The 22,326-nt window shown below is 55.4% G+C and overlaps 1 protein-coding gene across 1 annotated transcript in view; it reads left to right on the forward strand.

Annotated features, from left to right (window-relative positions):
* Positions 1–22,326, forward strand: part of PALD1 (phosphatase domain containing paladin 1) — a 69,102-nt gene that overhangs the window by 23,734 nt on the left and 23,042 nt on the right. The window contains exons 2-10 of the mRNA XM_004769519.3: positions 12,438–12,651; positions 15,267–15,369; positions 16,572–16,751; positions 17,863–18,027; positions 18,875–19,035; positions 19,264–19,339; positions 20,071–20,222; positions 20,575–20,674; positions 20,868–20,972. Of these exons, the coding sequence (XP_004769576.1) occupies positions 12,467–12,651; positions 15,267–15,369; positions 16,572–16,751; positions 17,863–18,027; positions 18,875–19,035; positions 19,264–19,339; positions 20,071–20,222; positions 20,575–20,674; positions 20,868–20,972 (1,227 nt within the window). The 5' untranslated portion in view covers positions 12,438–12,466. The remainder of the gene's footprint in view (positions 1–12,437; positions 12,652–15,266; positions 15,370–16,571; positions 16,752–17,862; positions 18,028–18,874; positions 19,036–19,263; positions 19,340–20,070; positions 20,223–20,574; positions 20,675–20,867; positions 20,973–22,326) is intronic.

The following is a 22,326-nucleotide window of genomic DNA, read 5'->3' on the forward strand; positions in this document are numbered from 1 at the left end:
ATCGCTCGGAGGATAAGCGGCCGGCATTGACGTCTTGGAGAGCTGGCCTCGCCATGGGTTATAGTACGAATTTCCAAGGGCATAGTTTCTACCTTACATAGATTCTAGAACACCCCGGCCCCACCCCCACTCCAATAAGATGCACCTCGACTTTTCTTATTAGTTTTGATATTGTTAATTATTTGCAAAGCCCCGTTGAGATGTCTGTGCCAGGGACTGTAAGAATTTCACTTTGGCTAAAGTTTGGAGAACAAGGCTGGGAGCTGGGAGCACGAGGCTGGAAGGGGAGGCTGGGTCTGGCTGGTGGAAGTTGTGGATTGCTGTGTAGTTCCTCCTCAAGTCTGAACTGAAGTCTTGTAGGCTGATAGGTCTCCTCCGCTTGGCATGCTTCCTACTGTGGGGCAGGAGAGCTCCTCCTGGTCAAGGTCTTTCCCAGCCCTGGATGGACGTGCCTGGGGAGGCAGGTGGGCAGGCGAGGGGGTCAGAGACCCCCCGGGGCCTCACCCTGCTGTCCATTGTCTCTGTGACTGTGGCCGGTTTTCTGGCCTACTCTGGACCTCAGTGTCCACTTCTATAAAATGAGAGGAACAGACAGGGGACTTGAAGGTGCGTCTGACTCTGACTCTGAGATCCATGTTGGTGTACAAGGTGGATTTGCACTGTGTGTGTTTGTGTGTGTGTGTTAGGAGCGACGAGGCCCCTGCCCTCAGTGCAGACCTGAGGGTTTTGCCCTCCCCTCCCCCGCCCCCAGCTGTCCCCAGCCCCACGCTAGGGGACCCTGCAGCATGGTGACTTCCGTCATGTTTGTTCTGCCGCCCAGGCAGATGTTTCCGGCAGCTGGCCACTCAGCCTCCTGCCCTATTTTTAGCTCCATTGTTACCCACCCCAGGCATCTGGCTGCCTGGGGTGCACATGACAGGCCGTGGCCCTGGAAGGGGTCCTCTTCTCTGGGTCCAGCTTGTTCCCTGCCTTCCAAGGGGTCTCTGGTTTAAGTTTCCCATGGTCTCCTGGGAAAGTGAGGGTGGCATCAGGAGAAATGGGAGAGGGTGGGAGGATGAGGCAGTGAAAAGAGCCCCAGCTGTGGAACCAGAGGCCTGGTTCTGTTGTTCTGTTGTGTAGTGAATCTGAGGCCTCAGTATTCCCATCTGCCGAATGGCACAGTGGCTGGCACTTCTGCCTTTCTCAGAGGATTGTTCTGAAGTGGAAATGAGGTTGTGAATGTGAAATTTATTTAGGAAAATGATCTTTGGAACCAACAGCTGTGGTGGGTTCAGCTTTGTAGGGGCCCTGGAGGAGCACTGGATCCAGAGCAGGGAGATGGGGCATGTGTTTACTAGACACCAGGGCAGGGAGCTCAGCCTGGGTCACATGGGACCCAGGCTGCACTCTGGAAGGAAGAGGGGGCATTGCCATCAGGCATTGGTGGAAGGCATGAGGGGATGTGGGTGCAGATGTCTGAGGACAGACGCGTGGGGGCAGGGAAGGGCTGGATGTGTCCTGAGAGGCCTAAGCGGGAGGGGGATTGGAGCATCTCTGGCCCATAGGTCTGGAGCTCTTCCTCCCTAGAGAAGCTGTGTGGTGGGGCTGGGGACAGGAGGTTCTGCATCGCCCTTCCTGAGCTGGCCGCTAGCTTAGCGGGTGTATTGCACAGTGAGCTGTGTTGCACACTGGACTTTCATCAAGGACTGAAAGGTCTCAGCTGCTAAAAGCTGGAAAGCCTTCCATCCCACCCAGCCCCCTCACTTTGCAGATAGCAATGAAATGTGGCCCAGAGAGGGCTGTGCTTAACTGGAGACCTCTTGGAAAGTCCGGGCTGGAGAGGAACGTCTCCTGGGGCTTTTGCTGCTCTATACCATAGAGATCGGGGTTTGCCAGGAAGGTTGGGGATGTGGAGGGTAATAGGGGGTACTGAGGGTAGGAAGGGAGGGGTCTTGAATGCTGGGCAAGAGAGTCTAGACTGAAAGCCACAGAAGTAGAAGGATGGGGACAGAAGTAGAAGGATGGGGACAGACCCCAGAATTGGGTCATGGATTTTCACAGTTCCCTAAAAGCAGACCTCAGGCCCCCAAGATGTTACTGGAGGTCAGAAGTGGGGGTCCATCCTGAGGTATCACTGGCCCCTTGGGGCCCAGTCCCTGGAAGTGGCCAGGCAAGTATCAGCAGGCCCAGAGACCTTGGTGGGGTCTCAGGAAACTAGATTTCTACTGACCTGGAGATACCCAGATGGCCAGCTGCTTGGAGCTCAGCCGGTGAGCATGTCCTCCTTAACCCTGTTCTCTCCAGGTCTTCCCCACTGGGGTTTTGCCTCTCCTTTCCCCCAGTCCCTGGTGCATGGAACCTGGACACAGACAGTGCCTCAGTCTCTTCCAGGAGCAGGATGACTGCCCTCCCAGAGCCTACTGGGTCCCCCCATATAGGGAGTATGACATCCCCCTCCTCTCACTCCTTTCTGAAAAATCCAAGAGGCAGGGGCCCTCTCATCCAGATAATACCTTCCTGTTTTCCAGAACAGTCCAGGAGGGCCACAGAGAAACTGCAGATGGAGAGACACCTGTAGCCTCTCTCTGCCTTTTCAGAGTAATGGTGGCCAAGCCTCTATCTATAACATGGAACAAATATTTAGCTGCTTGGAACTTTCCAGGTCTCTGTGGCTGACTTGGGGAGAGCTGCTGCCCCACACCATCTGGCAGTCGTTGGTGCTCTGATGGTCTTTTGTGTGTGTCTCCTCAGCGACCCTATGGGCCCTGGTGGCCAGAGACAATGTCTTCTGTATCCTGTGAACCCCCATGCCCCAGCACTGGCTGGGTTCACAGGATCTTGGTGTTGCTCTACCTGACTGTTACAAGCCAGGAAACTTGACATTCTCCTGTGAGAGGGGAAAGAAGTACGTTCTGTCTTGTTGCATGTGGCGTGTGGTCACTGAGGGTCAAACCTAAAAATACTGGAGCGCATTAGTCAGGATTAGGTTTGGCTGCGAGTAACAGGACAAGCCAAATAACAGTGGTTTACACAAGATGGAAGTTTATTTCTATGTCCTGTCCAAACCCAGAGCTTTGCAGCCCACGCCTGGGGTGGCGGTTCCAGGCCATGGATTCCTTGGGAAACTTGACCACTCCCATTCCGAGGGTGTGGCTTAACGTGCTTGTGGTTCAAGATGGCTGGGAAATGTCAAGCATCGCATCTGTGTTCCAGACAGCAGGATGGAGGAAGAGAGGAAAAGGGGCCCTAGGGAAGATTCTGGAACTTGCCACATGACACGACCCCTCGTGTTCCATTAGTTGGGACTGGTCATGGGTACCTGCAGGGCATATGGGGAGTGGTCTCCTGCTCATCGTCTGGCTTGTTTAATGGGTGGAAGCATTGTGGGCATTTTGGTCAAACCTGAGGATGCCCCCCAGGCTGAGAAGTGGGATCAGGATTTCTGGGGCTGTGGAGTCTCCCCTAGGGACATTCCCCCCAGGGAGGTCAGTCTTGGGACATTCCTGCCCCAGGGCCAGCAAGAGGGAGCAGAGAAGCTCTCTGGGGGTCAGAGGCAGCCCAGTGGCAACGGTCAGAACAAAGGATGTGGGCCAGCCTCTCCTGAGGGGGTCAGAGTCTGCCCGGGAAGTGTGGCCCGTGTCTGGGCTGCTGGGGCCCGAGGGAGAGGACAAGCTCCCTCACTGGATGGTAGCCAGGAGGCCAGGGGACTCACAGACTTGGGGACTCATGGAGGGGCTGCAGGAGCTGTGACAGAGGTAGATCGGGTGCCACCAATACAGTGCTGCTCCAGGGAGCAGGCTGGGAGGTCAGGGAGGGCTCCAGGACCCTGTACCTGCACCTCACCTCAAGAGAAACCAGAGATCTACACTTCTGTTCAAAACCCCTTGATTTCCAAGTACTGGCAGCTAATTAGAGTGGAAAATCGCAAACCCGCAGGGATCAAGCCAGTGGCACACAGGACAGCTTTCTGCCTGCGGATGACAACCTCTACCCTCTAGACCAGATGCTTCCTGAGTCTTCAAGGGGGAGGACTTAGGGGGAATGTATGGAAGACTCACTTCTTGTGAGACAGCTTGACTTTTTAAAAATTTCATTTAAAAAATGTTTTCATCCCCAGTTTTGTTTTGGAAAACTTTTAAGCCTACAAAAGGGAGGAGAGTACTGTTAGTGAGTTAGTGTCTGTCCTCGCCGGTGGCTGAAGTTTGCTCTGTTTGCTTGTGTTCTCTGTCTCTCTATCTCTGTCTCTCAACCACCTAAAAGTGACAGACATCAAGGTGCGTCATCTCTGGACCCTTCAGCCTGGGTCTCCCAGGAGCACAATATCCACAATATCATCACACCCAAGGAATTAACTTATTTGTTCCAACACGCCATCCATATTCAAAATTTCTCATTTGTCCGCAGAATGTTCCTTATAATCTTTCCTCCTTCTCTAATCCAGGTTCCTGTAGAGACAGAGCTTTATGTCAGGCGGAGCTGACCTACAGGGGAGGTACAGAGGTGGGAGGGCTCCCCAGGCTAAGAGGCAGGAGGCTAGGGGTGCCAGAAAGGACCCTTTTCCTTCCCAAGGGTCCCAGATTCCGCAGAGCTGACGGGAGACCTTTCTCCGTCCGTCCGCCGGCTGTTAGGGGAGCCAGGAGGGAGGCTAGCCCTCCCCCCTGCAGTGTTTCCCAGCTTGGGCGCTCCCTCGGCAGAGGGACCTGCTGTCACTTGCGGGTCTCCCACTGGCCACAGCTCCTCAGCTACCCAGTCACTCTGCCCAGTCTGCCCACTCCTGGCTCCAAGCCCACCCCATACTGTCATCTCAGGGGGTGACAAGGATGTCTTGTGACTCCTCCCTGCTGGACCTGGGACCCTCGAAGGCTAGCCCAAAACTCCAGGCCCATCCTGGTGGATGGCTCTCCACCGGCTGCATACTGGGGAATGTTTCCAAACATTCTTCCAACTCTGGTTTTAACTTGTAGATCTTTTTTTTTTTTTTTTCCAGTTCAGAAAAAAGTGGAAACATTTCAGAAACATACAGTGTAGCAGATGAGGGAGGTCTCCTGCCATCCCAGACCCCTGGTAGCTTTGCTTTATATGCTGATCTGCTGGTTTTCAAATGGAGGAGGCTGAGGGCTGGAGGAGGTGGAGGGTTAGGTCTGGGTGACACTCAGAGACGTGAGGCCATGTGCTACAAAGCCGAAGCCACGTGACTCTGTCTCCCCTGAGCTGCAGAGCCTGGGGAAATTCCTGTTGTTGGCCTGCTTCCCTGCGGCCTCTTCTGTAAAGTGGGGGAGTCACAAAGTCTCTGTATCACCTGGTTTTGAGGTGGTTGACATTCGCAAAGCTAAAAAACTCACAAAGATATGAAAAATCCCACCAGGCTGTATGAGTGCCGTGATTATTATGGGAACGTGGATGGCAAGGGGCAGCGGCCCCTGGAGGTGGTGGGGGGACAAAGACACAGAGCTGGGGGAGCACAGTGTGGGGGGGTGCAGGGGCACCCACGTGAGGAGCCGTGACCTTTGTCCCACTCTGAAACCATTATAAATAACTATACTTTAATTCCACGTTCCCAAAGTAATCCTGTTGGTCCTCGGAAACTGAGAAAGGATGAATAAGCCAAAAGTAGATAAGGTCACTTGGTGCCCCCACTCACGAGTAAGTAAACATCCTTAGTATCTTTTGTGCCTCCTTGTTGTGGGGTGCGGCCCTTGTTCCCATCAGCACGAGCCAGGCAGGGTGGGGAGATAACGAGATGGAGCCGATTTGTTCCGTCATTATGTGTGCAGCCCCTCCCCTGAGTCAGGCAGCGGACGGAGCCAGGAAGGACGCAGGATGGCCCCTGCCAGGAAGAGCATGCTGTGGAAGGGAATGGAGTGTTCCATCTTGCAATGATCACAATGGGCTGCGGGTGTTGAGAGGTGGGGGGAGGGGTGGGTGGTGGGTGTGTCATCAGGGAGGGCTTCCTGGAGGCACTGGGCTTTAACCTCAAGGGGTGGGTGGACTGGGGGAGGGTGGGAGGAGGAGGGCAGTCCAGGTAAGAGCAGGATGGTGTGGGAGCTGCTTCTTCCTCACACTCTTGAGAAGGACTGAGACCTGCTCCTTGGTGCCATCTGCCCGCTCCTGCGAAGCCTAGAAGCTTCAGGTGCCTGAGGCTGGTCAAATGCTCATCTCATAAATATTTCCTGAGCATCTGCTAGGCGCTGTCCTGGTGCTGGGGCAGCGATGTGGACCAGTCAGGCACTGTCCCGGCTTGGAGAGGGACTGGAGGAGGCTGAGGGGTTCCCATAACCCTATCAGTGAGGCAACTGGGAAATAAAAGGGCTTGTGGATGGACAGAGACTGGTGTGGGGTGCTGTGGGCAGATAGCGTCCCCAGAGGCTCAGAGAGGCCTCCCTGAGGAGGGACATTTGAGCCACGAGCACAGGAACGGGTGGCCATGTGAACAAGCTGAAGAACGTTCCAGGCAGAGGGTGCTAGGGTGCAGCCCTCATGAGGAGGAGTGGGCTGGGGGTGCTGGAAGAAGGAGGGGCCAGTGGCCAGGACAAGCGGTGAGTGAGGTCAGAGGGGCGGGGCCTCCTCAGCAGGGGACGGGGCTGGATGTCCCTGTGTGACCTGATTCAGGGTTTTACAGGATCCTCTGGCTGCTGCACGGAGGATGGATTGTGGGGGGACAGGAACGGAGGACAGGAGCTGGTGATCTGGACCGGGTGGTGGCAGAGGTGGGGGGAACAGGAGGGGGCAAACCTGTTCTTCTGTGGGGAGAATCCCAGAGTGGGCAGAGGACTTGCCCAAGGTCATGCAGAGCAGGGCTGTCTGGGTTCATGGTGATGGCCAGGAGCAGATGGGAATCTCCCTAAGAGAGCTGCCACATCGAACGGAAGTGGAAGTTAGATCTGTGTGTTATACCCGCTCTGCCCTGTCACTGGCTTGGGATGGGAGCCAGCGGACCGCTGAGCCCACCAATTCCTCCCAACCGTTCCTTTCATAGGCCTTGTCTGTGTGAGGCCCCTGGCCCCATGAGGGAGGTTCAGATCCAGCAGTGGCCAGGAGGGGGTAAGGGAAGGGGTGGTGGGGAGAGAAGTGCATGAGGTTGGGGCCCCTGGGAGGGGAAGGGGACTGTAGACTCCCCCTGCCCCCCAAACTCATGGTGACCACACACCCTGATTTGGCTAATTACACACTCATGCATTATCTGCTCAACACCATCTCCCTGTGCTCCTGACACAGTCTTCCCCTTTGCTCAGGCTGGAGGGAGCCATGGCTCGGCCAGGGAGCCTGGGCATGGGAGGCAGGAGCTCTGGCTCTCAGTTCTGTCCTTGTGACTTGGAGCACCCCGAGTTCCCTCACTGGGTCTCTGTTTCCTCATCTGTGGAGAGAGAGGGTTGGACTAGCTGACCTCCAGGGGCGTAGCCTGCTCTGAAGCTGCTTTTGGGAGCCTTTGGTGACAGCTGGTTGTGTGGTTCTGGGAGTCACGTCTTTCCTTGAGGTGGGACTAGGGATTTTGTAAGAGGGTCTGGGTCCATCCTAGTAGGCAGGGAGGGAGGACAAAGGAACAGGCTGGGGTCAGTAGCTGACGTGCAGCTTTCCACTTCAGTCCTGAGAGCCAAACTCTGCTTTGGAAAAGCCTGCAAGGTTTGCCAAACCTGGAGGTCATGGCTGCTGCATCGGGACAGGGACAAAGAAGGTGAGGACTTGCGAGCTTTGGGTTACAGATGGGGAAACAGAGACCAGAGTGGGGACGATTCAGTTCTACGGAGAACCAAATGAAAAGAAACAGACTTAAACTCATGTTGCTGTTTTGGGCCGAGGCTTGAAAAGTCTGCCATTGAACCTCTTGCCTGGCCTCCTTGCTTCAGCACTTCCTCGGCTTGAATGCTGCCATTGACGAGAAGCTCATCACTCTGCAGCCTGGGCATTTGTACTGTAACATCAGGCAGTCAGTTGATGAGCTGGAGCTCATGTTCCAGCTCCTAATGCTGAGCTGTTCCTGGGAAAACAAGGTCACCTCTCTGCCCCGGGTTCCAGAGGGCGGTTTCTTTTCTCTCCGGAATGACTGCGTGTGGAGGCAGGCGGATGCATGTCCTCATGGGGGAATTCCTCAGACACCGTGAGAGCTGTGGTCCAGATGATTCTGTGGCTTCTTAGTCGCTGAGGGCTTCTGTGGGTGAAAAGGGGCTGGGAGTCCTTGATCCCGCCATGGGGAATTGGGCATCTCTCTCCCTCTCTGGGAGGCTGTGTCTGGGGTGCTCTGGCAGAGAATGGAGTGGATGGGTAGGGGTCCAAGAGGGAGGAAGGGAGGGTGTGGGGCATGCTCCGGCTCTCAGGGTCAGCTGTGAGGAGGCAGGAAGGCAAACTGGGAGGAGTGGCTGACAGCTGCTGCTGTCCGCCATCCTCCTCCGAAAATGGACACAGTAAGGCTAGGATCTTTGGGCTTGTTGGATGCCACCTACTCTGTCAGTGCTTTGAAGTGTTAACAAGCAGATGCAAAGGAGAAGGTGAAAGGGGCCTTATGTTTGATGGAGAATATCCTTTTTTTTCTTTTTTTTTAAAGATTTATTTTATTTGGGGGGCCTGGGTGGCTCAGTGGGTTGTGTCTGCCTTCGGCTCAGGTCATGATCTCAGGGTCCTGGGATCGAGCCCCGCATTGGGCTCTCTGCTCAGCAGGGAGCCTGCCCCCCACCCCACCTGCCTCTCTGCCTACTTGTGATCTCTCTCTCTGTCAAATAAATAAATAAAAAACCTTTAAAGAAAAAGATTTATTTTATTTATTTGAGAGCGAGAGAGAGAGAGAGAGAGAGCATGAGCAGGAGGAGGGGCAGAGGGAGAGGGAGAAGCAGGCTCGCCACCGAGCAGGGAGCCCGACGCGGGACCCAGGACCCTGAGACCATGACCTGAGCCAAAGGCAGACGCTTAACCCACTGAGCCACCCAGGCGCCTCTGGCAGAGAATATTCCTCCCTCAAATTAGGGCTTTCTTTCTTTCTTTCTTTCTTGCTTTCTGGCCAAGAGCCCCTCTAGCAAGCTGGCAGAAACACATGAACCCCCTTCCCAGAATGTTTTCAAGTGCACAGACTGTACGGGCTTACAGAGGAAGTAAGTTGTAGTCAGCTATGGAAACACTAGAAAACAAGTTGGTGATGTAGTAATACATGCCATCAGTTATTATTTTGTGAACAAGATCACCGATGAAGTAAACGAAGGTTAACTTTTATTTTGTGACCAGGCTGTTGTCGCTCAGCTCAGGTGGGGACATGAAGCTAGAGTGTGCCTTTGATGGGCACATGTCTGCACGGCAGACACCCACGTCAGTGTGATTGTCCTTTCGGTCTCAGGCCTTGAGAACCTGTTTGCAGATGGCACGGCAGCATCTTTTGGGCTTGCCGGGCACAGTGAGGATAGGTTTCATTCTGGGGTCCTCAGGATTCACCTGCTCGTAAGGTCCCTTGTGAGAACCTGGAGGCTTAAGACTACCAGGCACACATTTGCCCAGAGTTGGCGAGTCAAGGCACTTCAGCGCCTGTGGGCGGGGCCCCGGGTTCCTGTGGCTTTAAAGGAGGGATGATCTCCAGCCGAGTTTCCAGACACCTGCACGGCGCGGTGGGGTATAAACTGCCTGTGAGTTTCATGGCAACCATGTCCCAGGCTCTGTCACACAGTGGGGACAGCAGCCTTCACTCGTGATCGGATGAAGTTCCAGACTAGCATAATTGTTTATAAACCATCCAGGGTCCATGGAGCGGGTCTTTCAGTCCGCCCACACCCTGTCCTGCCCTCCATTCTCCCCCCAGGCAGAAGTTTGAGCACTAGGGACCTCGCTAACACACCCCCTACCTTGCTGACCACCTTCCCTGGTAGTGGGCAGTCGTGGCGTGACCACTAGGGCCACCAGTCGTAGGAGCTAAATCCGTTTGGATCTGGAAAAGGCTTTTGGACCATGCCATCCCTGCTGTCGTTTTAGGGCTGGGGACGTGGGGAAGTTGCTTGGGGTCCTGCAGCCTAGGACCAGCAGGAGGAGGCCCCTGGGCCAGTGAGGCTCACTCCAGGCAGGGTGGAGAGAGGTTTCAGGAGGAGTTTTACAGAGTGGGAGGCCTGGAGATCCGGGGCTTCACCCTCCTCTGGACCGTTTGGAAGCCAGTCAACTTTCAAAGGATATTGTCCATCCCCCAGCCCTGGAGCCTACAGCTGTGCACATGGATATTGTCTCCCAGTGGCCCTGATGGGGCTCCAGCTGGGGCCTGTTGTCGCCTGTGGAGCCCATGAGAGAGTGGGGGGGTGGCTGGAGCTGGAGCTCTGGGGGTGTCAGCCACAGCTCAACCCAGAGCGGGCAGCTGTGGGTACCTACTGCCTCCTGTAGGCCCTTCCCATGTCCTGTCCCTCATGCCCTTGTCTGCGACAGCTACCCATGCTCCTGTTCCTGGGGGAAACTCTTCCCAGCCATGCCTTCTCGGCCCAGGCTGCTGAGAAGGTCTGGAGAATTTCGGTGAGCGGCGTTGCCAAAGCAAGTGAGGTGGAAAGAACTTTCTGGCTCTCCTTTCAGCGGACTGGGACCCACTGCGGAGCCCCTCTTGCTCTCTGAGCAGCCTGTGCTTCCGTTTAGGAACAGAGAGGCTCATTCTGTCCGCCTTTGGCAGAGACAGAGAGAGAGAGAGAGCGAGAAAGGGGGAGGGGGAAATTGGACGGGGTGTGGTGGGGCTCTTACAAACACAAGGTGTGCATGTTAACAGCCATGTTGCGTGGCTGCTGGGAGTTTTCAAGGATGACAAGGCAGGGCCAGAGGGAGAGAGGGAGCCCTCTCCAGACTGGAGAGGGACAGGACAGGTGGTGGTCTGGGAAAGTTTGAGGAGGGGTGGATGAGTCTAGTCACTGTCTAGACGGTTCTGGGAAGGGGGAGTCTGAGTGTTCAGGGCCTGGGGACGCTCCGCCTTCCCACTGACCCGCTGAGCCTCTGCCTCCGTCACCCACTTCCCCGAGGTGCTGCTGCTGGTTTCCAGAGGCCAGGGTAGAGGGAAGCATGGCTGGCTCCAGCAGATTGCATCGTGTGGAGCAGCTCACCTCGGGCTGAGGGGCTGACTCTGGGTGAGGGAGTCTGGCGTCTAGGGAACGCTCTCTGTGCCCTCCAGCAGCTCCTCCCCTATCTCTGGCCGTTTCCCCAGACGTTCTCTGATTTGTTCTCAGTATGCTTTAACTTTATTACCTAGTGTTCAGAGGAGAAAAAGCAAAAGGAGATGATACAAATGAACTGTCATCCCACTTGGTGATAACTTACATGAGCATCTTGACATGTATCTGCCAGGGTTTTCCACCGATACATTTTCATGAAGTGAAACGGAATAGCAGCCTATCCTCGCCTTACAACCCGTTCCTTCTGTCCCTGCGTCCTCAATGCCTTTCCAGTCCATCAGTGTGATATTTTCAATGGCTGTTGAACCTTTCACCTTCGAGATGCCCCTACTTTATTCAGCAGAGCTGCTGTTGTTGACTGGAGGGGGGTTCCCGGGGCTTGGCCATTGTAAGTGACACTTCCAGGAGCAACACAACCCGGAAGCCTGGTTTTTGCGGACATCCTTAAGTATTTCTCTGGGAGAGAATCCCCCTCCCCCAGGGATTCACTGCATCCAGCAGGGCCAGCCTGCCTCCTGCACGTGCAGGGCGGAAGCTTTGGCTGTGATGGTGATACTGATGATGGCGTCAAGTTCAGGGGCCTGGCACTTTCACTGAACCCTTGGGTGTCCCCAGCCTCATCTTGTGATATTCATGACTAAACTGTCCTCCTGCATCCTATTTGCATCCACGTTTTCTCCCCCTCTTTTTTAAAGATTTATTTATTTTAGAGAGTGTACACGAGCGAGCGAGCGAGAGCATGAGCAGGGGCAGAGGCAGAGGGAGAGGAGAGAGACTCTCAAGCAGACTCCCTGTTGAGCACAGAGCCTGACGCTGGATTCGAGCTCATGACCCTGAGATCATGACCTGAGCCGAAACCGAGGTGGACTATTAATGGACTGAGCACCCCCTACCCATCCGCATTCTTCAGAGCCAAGCCTGACTTCCCTCTGCACCTGCCCCAGGTCTTCCCACTTCTCTCCACTCTGGGAGCCTGGCCTCCATGGGGCCTGACCCAGTCACTTAGAGCCCTAGGTCCTGCTGACCTGGTGTGGAGGGTTAATTAACCCCTTCCTGACACTCATCTTTTCGCCAGAGGAGTATAACCGTAAGGGGTCAGGGGCTGTGTCTTTCTGTCCCTTTATGTCCATTACCCTCCCAGACCAGTAGTCAAGGGACAGGTACACAGTAGGCACTCAGTGAACAGGTGGGAGACAGCACACCTATCTTCTGTTTCCAGCTACAGGCTGAGCTGGCTCTTTCTGGGCCTCAGACTTCGCATCTGAGCAGTGGGGGTAGAGGTGGGCTAGGTCCTGGCCTGCCGTGAATTTTCTCACCGTTTCTGCCGCCACATGCCTTCTCATCCTGCAGGTCTGGGCTCCTGAGGCTGCCAGCGGACTATGGGCACCACGGCCAGCACAGCCCAGCAGACGGTTTCGGCGGGCGCCCCCTTTGAGGGTCTCCAGGGCAGCGGCACAATGGACAGTCAGCACTCGCTCAGTGTCCACTCCTTCCAGACCACGGGCGTGCACAACAGTAAGGCCAAGTCCATCATCCCCAACAAAGTGGCCCCCGTCGTGATCACGTGAGTGGTGGCGGGATGGGGGTTTGTGTGACTGTATCCCTAGAAGACATGGTGGGGGCAGCTGCCCAGAGGAGTGGTGGCATAGAGCACTTAGTCTACAAATCACTTTCACAGATGAAGATACTGAGGCCCAGAGAGGTTAAGCAGTTTGCCTGGAGTAACACAGCAATCAAGTGGCTGAATGGGTCTCTGTTGTGGGTCTCTTAGCTCATGGCACAGGGCCAGGAAGCATGGAGAAGGAGGAGTGGCTGGTTGGGGGACACCTTTTTGAAATCATTTTTGGCCGAATATTTTCAAAGGGAGCTTACAGACGGAGATGAATAAAATTTAAAGATTTTTATTTTTCACACCTAGTAATTATGGTTCGAAACTGGGGTTAATACCAGGTTGTGAAAGAGCTGTGGGCTCAAAAAGCTGGCAGCTCTTGGTCACTTCTCTTAATTAGGTCCTGGAGGGGTTTTCCTGGAGGAGGCCGAGAGGGGGTTCTGGTACCATATTTTGAGACACGTGGATACACCACGTGCGTCCAGAGGAACAGGATCCAGAAGGGGGCTCTGCGACCCTGTCTGCCCTGTGGTGTCAGTGAAGGAGTGGGTGCTGGGAGCCAGAGGCCAGGAGAACAAGAGAGGCATGGGCTCTGTCTCCTGGTGAATTGGGAAGTTGAATCTGCCTCTGGGCCCCTCCAGCACGCAAGATATAGGACATAGTGAGCTAAGAACGAACTGTGTTCCACACATAGAAGTTTGGCAGAGACCTAGCAGGTGGGACTTTATGTGTAAGGAGACCTAAGGGGTGGGAATAGTAAATTGGCCTGCTGGCTTTGGGGCCTGACAGGAAAATTAGGATCCCAATCCACTACTGTGCTTGCCATAAGGGGAAGAGAAGAGACGTTACAGACAAGAGACTTGATACGTAGTCTCTCTGCCAGAGATGACACATGGAGGTTTGGTCCTTGAGGGCTGTGTTGGAGACACATGTCCTGGGCCTTGCTCTGTGACCTCGGGAAAATCCTTTTCCCTCTCTGGGTCTTGTTTTTCTTATCCGATCACATGGGGATGACGAGCAAAATACTTAATGAAGTGGTGTAGCTCAGAACAGTCTTGGGCCTGCCGGAGTGGGACTGTGTGTGCCTCCTGGATCCAGCATGAGCCCAGCACCCTTGGGATTGTAGCGTGTTTAGGGGGAACGGACCTTAAAAATCATCCATCACAGGGCCTGGCAAACTGTATCCTGTGGGCCAAATACCACCTAGCGTCTGTTTTTGTAAATAAAGTTTTATTGGAACGCCGCCACTCCTATTCATTTACATACTGTCTGTGGACGCTTAACACTGGAATAGCAGAGTTGTAGTTGCAACAGAAACTATGGCCACACATAGAAGTCTGGCACACACATAGAAGTTAAAAACTATGTATTTAAATCCAGTTTTCCAGTAAAAATTTACTGTCCAGTTCTTGATATAAAAGGTTTGCTGACTCCTGATCTAATATGTTTTAGATCAGGTGTGAAAACTGGATCTAAATACATAAACCAAGCTTCTGGGGGTAGAGGGATTTGTCCACCACATGGTGAGATGGAGGCTGAGCTGGGAGAGGGACCCTAAGTCTCTCGACTCCTTGAGGTGACTCCTTGGTCCCCTGCCCTGCCTTTCCTGGACGCAGTTCTTTAGTAAAGAGGAGCAGTGTCTTATTCACTGTTACAACCAGCACAGAAGCTTCTTGTGTCTTGAGCAGACAGATCCATCCCAGTTTAGTATCTGCAGAAATCTGGTTTTATACCCATGGGTTTTGCTTGAAACGGTCCCATGTAGCGGTAGCTCTGTGACTGGTAAAAATGATTATTTTAATAAACCCTTATTGTGCCTAAGGCTCTTGGCTGAGCACTTCCATTCAGCAGTGACTTGAGTTCTCACAGCAGCCCCAGAAGGTGAGACTTACTGGAAAGGGAGCCACAGAGAGAGTGAGTAACTCCAAAACCACAACGTTGCTGAGTGAGGGAGATGGGTTCATGCCCGGGTCATGCAACCCCAAAGCCCGTGTCCTGAGCCTCCTTACTGTGCCATGGGGTTGTTCTCAGAGACAATCTGATGGAAGGGTCTCCGGGGACCCAAGCAACCCTTGAATGGGAGGCCTTAAATAAGACCGAAGCTTCTCTCTGCATGAGAGTTCAGGACGCACGCCAGGCTGGAAATGGCCGCTCTGGGATCAGCCAGGCCCCTTCTCTCTTGTTTCCCCACCATCATCAGCACCTACTTCTCGCCATCACCTCTGAAGAGAAAGTAGAAGGCACCCACCTTCCCTTTAAGGGAATGGCCAGAAGTTGTTTGCATTACCACTTCTCCCCATACCCCACTGGTCAAAACTTAGTCACATGACCATCCTATAGCTCCAGAGGAGGCTGGGAAATGTAGTTCTTTGCCGAATAATGGCCCAGTCAGAATTCCAGGGTTCTGTTGCTGAGGAAGAAGGGGAGGGTGGATACTGGGGACAGCAGGCTGTCTCTGGCACAGGTGTGTAGCTGCGTGGGTAGGCTGGCCCTGTTGTGGGGTCTGGTGAGGGTGGAGGCTACCTTGATCCCGAAGGTTTCCTGACTTGGGTTCCATTCTGCCCTGACAGGTACAACTGCAAGGAGGAGTTCCAGATCCATGACGAACTGCTCAAGGCCCATTACACGCTGGGCCGGCTCTCAGACGCCACCCCTGAGCACTACCTGGTGCAGGTGAGGGCAGCCTGGTCCCTCCCTCCCCCTTGAGCCTCCCTCAACTCCCTCTGGTCCTCCTTCCTCATGGGGTCCCTCCTCTTACTTTCCCCACTGACCCCTTTTCTGCTTCATGTCCTCACCCTATCCTCTGGGGTCCTCATCCACTTCCTCTCACCCCCTGGTCTCCTGGGGCTGCACCCCTTGCCCTGTGGGGACCCCTGCTCATCTCTTCTGGCAGGTCCCTTCCTGGCCCCAGCCTGCACACACCCTACCTTCGGAGCAGGAGGGAGAACAGACTCAGTGGGGATCCCGAGCTGGGGGATCTCCATTCCATTCTCCACATTCCAGAACTTCTCTGGCTTAGCTGTCTTTCCCTTCCCATATCCTCAGGAAAGCCCCTCATACCCAGGTGACTTTCATTTTTCTTGTTCCCTGCTATAGCTCCCCGCCCTGGAACAGTGCTCAGGCACCGTGTAGGTGCTCCGTAAATAGCAAATGGGTAATCATGCTGATTAAACTGCATTTGTTGAAAGAGCAGCTGGGATTTCCCGGTGTCTGGAAGAGCTGGTTCCATTTCTAATCTGTCAGTCCATGTGTGGGTCCTGTTGGAGGGGCACGGCCAGATGATGTCCAAGCTCCGTTGTGCCCAGGAATGAACTCGCCCGGTGCCTCTTGCTCTCACCCGTCTTTGTCCTCATTGCATCCATTCATTCCCAGCTGCGGGGGAGAGAGCCCCGTCTGTCCTCAGAGCTTCAGGACCTCAGGAAGGGCCTAGTGCACTTTTCCTCTAGCTGACTCCTGGGGCCCTGGCTGTGACTCCCTGCTTGAGCCCCTGCTCCAAGTCCTTCCTCAGGCCAAGGGAGATATTTGCTTTTTCCTGGAGAGCTTCGGGCCCCACCCTAAAACCAAATCCTGCCCCTGGAGTGTCTCTCTGTGCTCTCTTTCCTTAAGGCCTGGCTCCAATGCCTCCATGAAACTTTCTATGATTCCTCATCAGGAGGAGTTGTTTTTCCCTTTCCCATGCTAAAAGACATCCTCCTTGGGATCACAGATGGCCACATAATTTGTTTGTTTTTTCTAAAAACCTGCAGACAACTTGAAGACCCTGTCCCCTGCCCCTTCTCTCTGCTCCCTGTCCTCGGGGACCTGGGACAGAGCTCCACCAATAGAAGATGTCCCTGAGCCATCTGAGTAACCCCCTGTGGCTCTTCCCCTGCCAGGGACGCTACTTCCTGGTGCGGGATATTGCTGAGAAGATGGATGTCCTGGGCACTGCACGGAGCTGTGGGGCCCCCAACTTCCGGCAAGTGCGGAATGGGCTCACTGTGTTTGGCATGGGACAGCCCAGTCTCTCTGGATTCAGGCGGGTCCTCCAGAAACTTCAGAAGGATGGACACAAGGTAAATGGGGCTGCTTCTGGACGGAGTCTTGCTCCCAACATCTGGCAAAGGGGCTCCTGGGAGGGGCCTGGACCCATGATGGGGAGGGTGGCTAGCGACCCAGACCAGGCTCTACCAGGCCTTGAATGCCATGGTGATCACTGTGGTCAGCATGGTTGGGAAATTCTGGGTCCATATTTATTGCCTTGTCTTGTGTGGACCTGGGGGCCCTGAGGTCGGAATGCCCTTATACACTGCACGTTGAGAACCTTGGAGAATGAGAAAGGTGTTGGGGTGATGAGAGGGTCCAGGTCATAACAAGAGAGGCACAGCTTGGTGACTACAGTGGACACAGGTCCTTCTATGAAGGTAGGGCAGTTACTCCCATTTCACAGAGGAGGAAACCAAGGCCCAGAGAGGACGAGTGCCGCAGCTTCGGAGTGGTGTCCTGAGACCCAAACCAGCCACCTGGATTCTAAATGACTCCTCTTTCCTGCCTGATGCTGAGGCGGGGTTTTGCGCGCCTGAGGGTCCCCTGTGATTTCAGGCTCCATGTGGGCAGCCCGTGTCTTGTGTGACCAGGGTTTAGCCTGAGAGTCCCCGAGTGAACCAGAGTGGGGTGGGCTGTTAGCTCTGGGCGGAACCAGAGTGGGGTGGGCTGTTAGCTCTCCGGTTCCCCAGGGAAGGGTCTGCCCACCTCTCTCTTCTCTGTGCAAGGTGCTCAGTGAAGGAATGGTTGAACGGTGGTGGCGGGCATTCATTTCTCCCCCCAGTGTTCATCAAGCGCTTGATTTATCTGCCATTTCATGCTCTGAAGAGTGGGGAAGTGAAAATGATCAGGATACGGTTCTCCCTGTAAGGAACCTGTAGTCCACGAAGGGAGACGTGTTCACTGATCATGTGAGGATGAAGCAGGAATTCACACCAGGAGCTTCAGGCAAAGGGCTGTGGGCTCTGAGAAGAGGGACAGTCAGGAGCAGGCGACACTGGGACTGAGCAGGCCCAGGGTGGGGGTGACAGGCGTTCAAAGAGGAGGGACCGGTCTGTGCAAAGGCACAGAGGTGAGGCAGAAGGCCAGGCGCCCCCGTGCTGGGTAGCGGTGACACTCTCTTCCTCCTTTGGTCCCTGGCAGGAGTGCGTGGTCTTCTGTGTGCGGGAGGAGCCCGTGCTGTTCCTGCGTGCCGATGACGACTTCGTGCCCTACACACCTCGAGATAAGCAGAACCTTCGTGAGAACCTCCAGGGCCTGGGACCTGGGATCCAGGCAGAGAGCTTAGAGCTGGCCATCCGGAAAGAGGTGAGGGTGCCTGGTGTGGGTGGAGGGCCCTCTCCCTGGCAGGCCGTGGGCATCTGTGTTGGGACCCTGCCTCCCAGCCCCACTGTGCTCTCACCGGCCCATGCTCACCCACTCTTCAGCCCTGGTTGGGCGAGTCGCTGGCTGTAGGGCCTGCTTACGGGCAGCCGGAGGAGGGACGTTTCCTATTCCCGGCTCCCTTTGCTTCTGCCCCTTTCCCACCCTGCACACCTCCTCCAGGCCCAGCACCCATATTTAGCAGGGGCCTGGTGGTGTGGAAGGAGCATTAGACTAGGAGCCCCAACATGGAGGGTCAGCCCTCCAGGAGCTGTGAGGCCCAGGTGAGTCACTTCTCTTGATGGGCCTCTGGCTGTCCCTGAGGTGCCCCTGTTCTCCTGCACAACCTGGAGGCCTGTCAAGGATTTTGATGTGGAGGTATGTGCCTGGAGTCGGTGGCTATAGTGCACCCAGAGGCTCCCACGGGCACAAACCCGTGGTCTCCCATCTCCCTCTGGGGGCCTCATCTCCTCTGGCACCCGGCTGACTGAGCTTCCCCTGTCCTTGATTCTGATGGCCTAGCTGATTCCTGTTGCCTACAGGACAGGGCAGGGCAGTTGCTCCCTGGCCCCAGTGTGGGCCCTGTCATCTTGTGTATAGGTTGCTGCCCTTGGGCCACTGGCCACCACTGTCCCATCAGGCCTCCCAGGGCGCAGAGCACCTGGTTCCCCCTGGAGGAAGAGCAGCCTGTCCGTGGCCTCTGTGTGGTCTCCTCACTCTAGAGCTTGGCCAGGAAGGCCAGGAGGGGCCTGCAGGTCCCTCATGGCCCTCTGGCCCCCACTCCGCCATGCAGATTCACGACTTCGCCCAGCTGAGCGAGAACACATACCACGTCTACCACAACATCGAGGACCTGCTGGGGGAGCCCCACGTTGTGACCATCCGGGGAGAGGATGATGTGCACGTGACCGAGGAGGTGTACAAGCGGCCCCTCTTCCTGCAACCTGCCTACAGGTACCGAGTGACAGGCCTCCTCGATGTCAGCAGAGGGTTTGGGACGCACAGATGCCTGCGTGCTGGGCAGTGGAGCTCCCTGGCCCTGCTCCCCAGCTGTGGCCTCGCTTTCACTGTCTGCAGCCTGGGCCGAGCTCCCCACAGCCATCTCTCCCATAGGAATGCAGGGATGGGGGGATGCCCAGGCTGTGTGGCCTGCCTGATGGGTCTCTCCCCGTCACCTGGCAGGTACCACCGCCTGCCCCTTCCAGAGCAAGGCGCACCCCTGGAAGCCCAGTTTGATGCCTTTGTGAATGTTCTCCGGGTAAGTCAGGGCAGGAGGGGGCAGGGGGTGGTGGGAGCACAGAGTAGGGACAGGAGCCTGGAGAGCGGGTCTGGGTCTAGGCCCTGTCTCCATTGTGATGCTCAGCGTGGCCTCTGGCTTTCCTCAGAGGAAGGCTTCCTTCTGTGTTGTGTAGGAGGTGGAATATGTGTGTGTGTGTGTGTGTGTGGTGTGTGTAGCTGTGTATATTTGTGCATTGTCTAATGACAGAGCCCAGCACTGACAGTCTGAAGGCCTGGACGCTGGACAGACTCAGTTGCTAACTTGGCTGTGTGATCTTGGACAAATTACCTGACTTCTCTGGACATCAAGTTATTGGGGCTCAGAGATTCTCGTCTGTGGCCTCTTGAGCTGGTGTTTCCTGAGTACTGGTGTTGTTTCTTTTCCAGCCCCTGCAGGAGGCCACCTTATTTAATTTGCATCTCATGGGGATGTCAAATATAGGCCTGTCACCTCTGAGCAGTCTCACTTCCAGGCCCAGCTGGCTGAGCTCCCCAAGGGCCGGGGCAGGAGGCAGGGCTGTACTCCTCAGGGCAGGTGGAACAGATTAGGCTTAGAAGTTTGCCAGAAGTGGCTGAACCCCCGTCTAGGCACCCCTTGCCAAAGACTGCGGGGCACAGATGGTTCGATGTCATGACCCCCATCTCCCCAGACTTGGTCCTGGCAGAGGGTTTCCAGGTCATGCTGTTGCTGACGGTCGTGGTCTTTCCCAGGAAACCCCCAGCCTGCTGCCGCTCCGTGATGCCCACGGGCCTCCCCCTGCTCTCCTCTTCAGCTGTCAGACAGGCGTGGGCAGGACCAACCTGGGAATGACCCTGGGGTCCCTCGTCCTGTTTCACCACAGTGGGGCTGCCTCGAGGCCAGAGTGAGTGTCCCAGGGCGCCGCAGGGATGAGGAGAGGAGGGCGCAGGGCTGCCAGAGTGCTGGGGCCACGCCAGGAGCCCAGGGCCAAAGCTGGAGGTGGGGCACGTGGAGATCATTTCCTGGGTTGCCACAGGCTTGCTGAGGAATGTGGAAAAAGTCGGTTGACCTTTCTGGGCCTCAGTTTCCCCACTGGGGAAAATACCCCTTGCTTCCCCCAGCCTGAATGGGAAGGAAGACTCGGAACCTGTAGTCCAGGGCCCCTCAGTGGCCATGTGAATGGAAGCATCAAGAACGGGAGTGGGGGTAGAACACTTTGGGGGTACCGCCTCTGCTACTGACCCTTTTCTCGTCAGGGCTGTCCCCCTGCAGGCCAAGCCGCTGCCCCTGGGGCAGCTTCAGCTGATCCAGAGCTTTCTCCATGTGGTGCCTCAGGGGAGGAAGATGGTGGACGAGGTGAGCTGGGGGCTGGGGGCCGGGGCCGTGGAGGGGTGGGCCCTTCTCCACTGGTGGGGTCTCTTCCTCCCCTGCACTGCCCCCTTCTTGGAAAACCATTCTTTCCCTTTCTCTCCCCTTCCCTCTCCGCTGTCTTTCTCCGGCCCTGCTGCCCACCTACCACCCCTTCCCTGCCCCGGTCGTGGGCCCCCAGGTGGACAGAGCCATTGCCGCCTGTGCCGAGCTGCACGACCTGAAGGAGGTGGTCTTGGGATACCAGAGGAAGCTGGAAGGCGCCCGGCCTGAGAGCCCAGCCCAGGTGAGGCCTGGAGAGGGCCTGCTTTTGCCTGAGTCCCGTGACCTCATTTTGTGAAAGTGGTGAACCGGCTTCTTTGAGACTGACTTTTCCTGGTGGCTGCTTCTCCCAGAGAAGAGAGGCAGATGGAGTTGTTGGGCCGGCAGGAAGGACGGACAAGGAAGAGGGGAAGTTTACTTCCCTGGCCAGGTCCCCTCGCTGGAGAATAAACAGGACGGAGGAAGGGGCCGCTGGCAGGGGTGCCGGGGGCCTCTGGAGCCAGAGACTTCCCAGACTGCTCCCAGGTCCCCCTGCTAGTCAGTCCCTTGCTGTTTCCTTGGGTAGGCTGGGGTTCGGTCCAGCCTGCTGCTTCTGGAAGAGCGATGGGCTCTGGGCTATCTCAGCAGCTCTGTCCCTCCCTCTGGGGAGAGGCCATTGTCTTGACAGTGTTTGTGCACAGCACATGGAAGGAATCTAAGGCCTGCGGAGACTTTTTCTTCTTTGACACTTAAAAAAAAAATCTTTCGAAAGTGATAGTAGAGTATGGAAAATCGAGAAATTGGAGCAGGCAGAAAGTCACCCATCATGCCAGCATGGCTGCTGGGAGCATTTCAGGCCACTTTTTTCCCCATGTACTTTGTTTGTGACATTCTTGGTTCGGGTGCCTCCTGGGCGTATTTATGCCTGCTTGGAGACCTTCTCCTCAGTCCCCCATGCCATCCCTCCTTTCGTCATTGTGGTTTTTGCCGGCTGTGTGACTTCAGCCATCCCTGGCCTGCTAGGTTAAGAGCGTGGCCTCTGGCCTGACCACATGGGGTCCGGTCCTGGCTCTGCCATCTACAGGTGTGTGGACATAGGCCTGTGCCTCAGTTTCCCCGCTTGTAAAAAGGGAGCCACGAATGATAACCACCCTATAGAGTTGTTGCCAGGATCAGCTGAGAGAAGAGCCCTGATGCCCTTGGAAGGGAGCCTGTCGCAGAGCACGCGTCCCTGGGATGTCACTGTCATGGTTTACTAACCATGCCCCTCGGGTTGGACTGTTGAGTCGTTTCTAGTTCCTCACCAGTGTAAATTCTTTTGCAACAAGATAACTTCACGAAAATGAAGCTGTTGTGTATTTAGGATTTTTTTCCCCCTTAGTCTAGATTAGAGGTTAGCAAATGGTGACCTAGGGGCTAAATCCAACCCGCTACCTCGTTTTTGTGAATAAGTTTTATTAGAACATGGACTTGCCCATTCAGTTCCACACTGTCTGTGGCTCTTTCATGCTGCCAAGATGGGCAGGTAAAGCAGAGACCCTAGAATATTTACTGCCTTTCATCGAAGTAGATGTTTGCCGACCTCTGGCCTAGATTCCTAAAGATGGGGTTCAGTGTAA

The sequence above is a fragment of the Mustela putorius genome, unplaced genomic scaffold (genome assembly GCF_011764305.1).
Source record: "Mustela putorius furo isolate JIRA1106 unplaced genomic scaffold, ASM1176430v1.1 tig00000698_pilon_pilon_pilon, whole genome shotgun sequence".
In the NCBI taxonomy this organism is placed as follows: domain Eukaryota; kingdom Metazoa; phylum Chordata; class Mammalia; order Carnivora; family Mustelidae; genus Mustela; species Mustela putorius.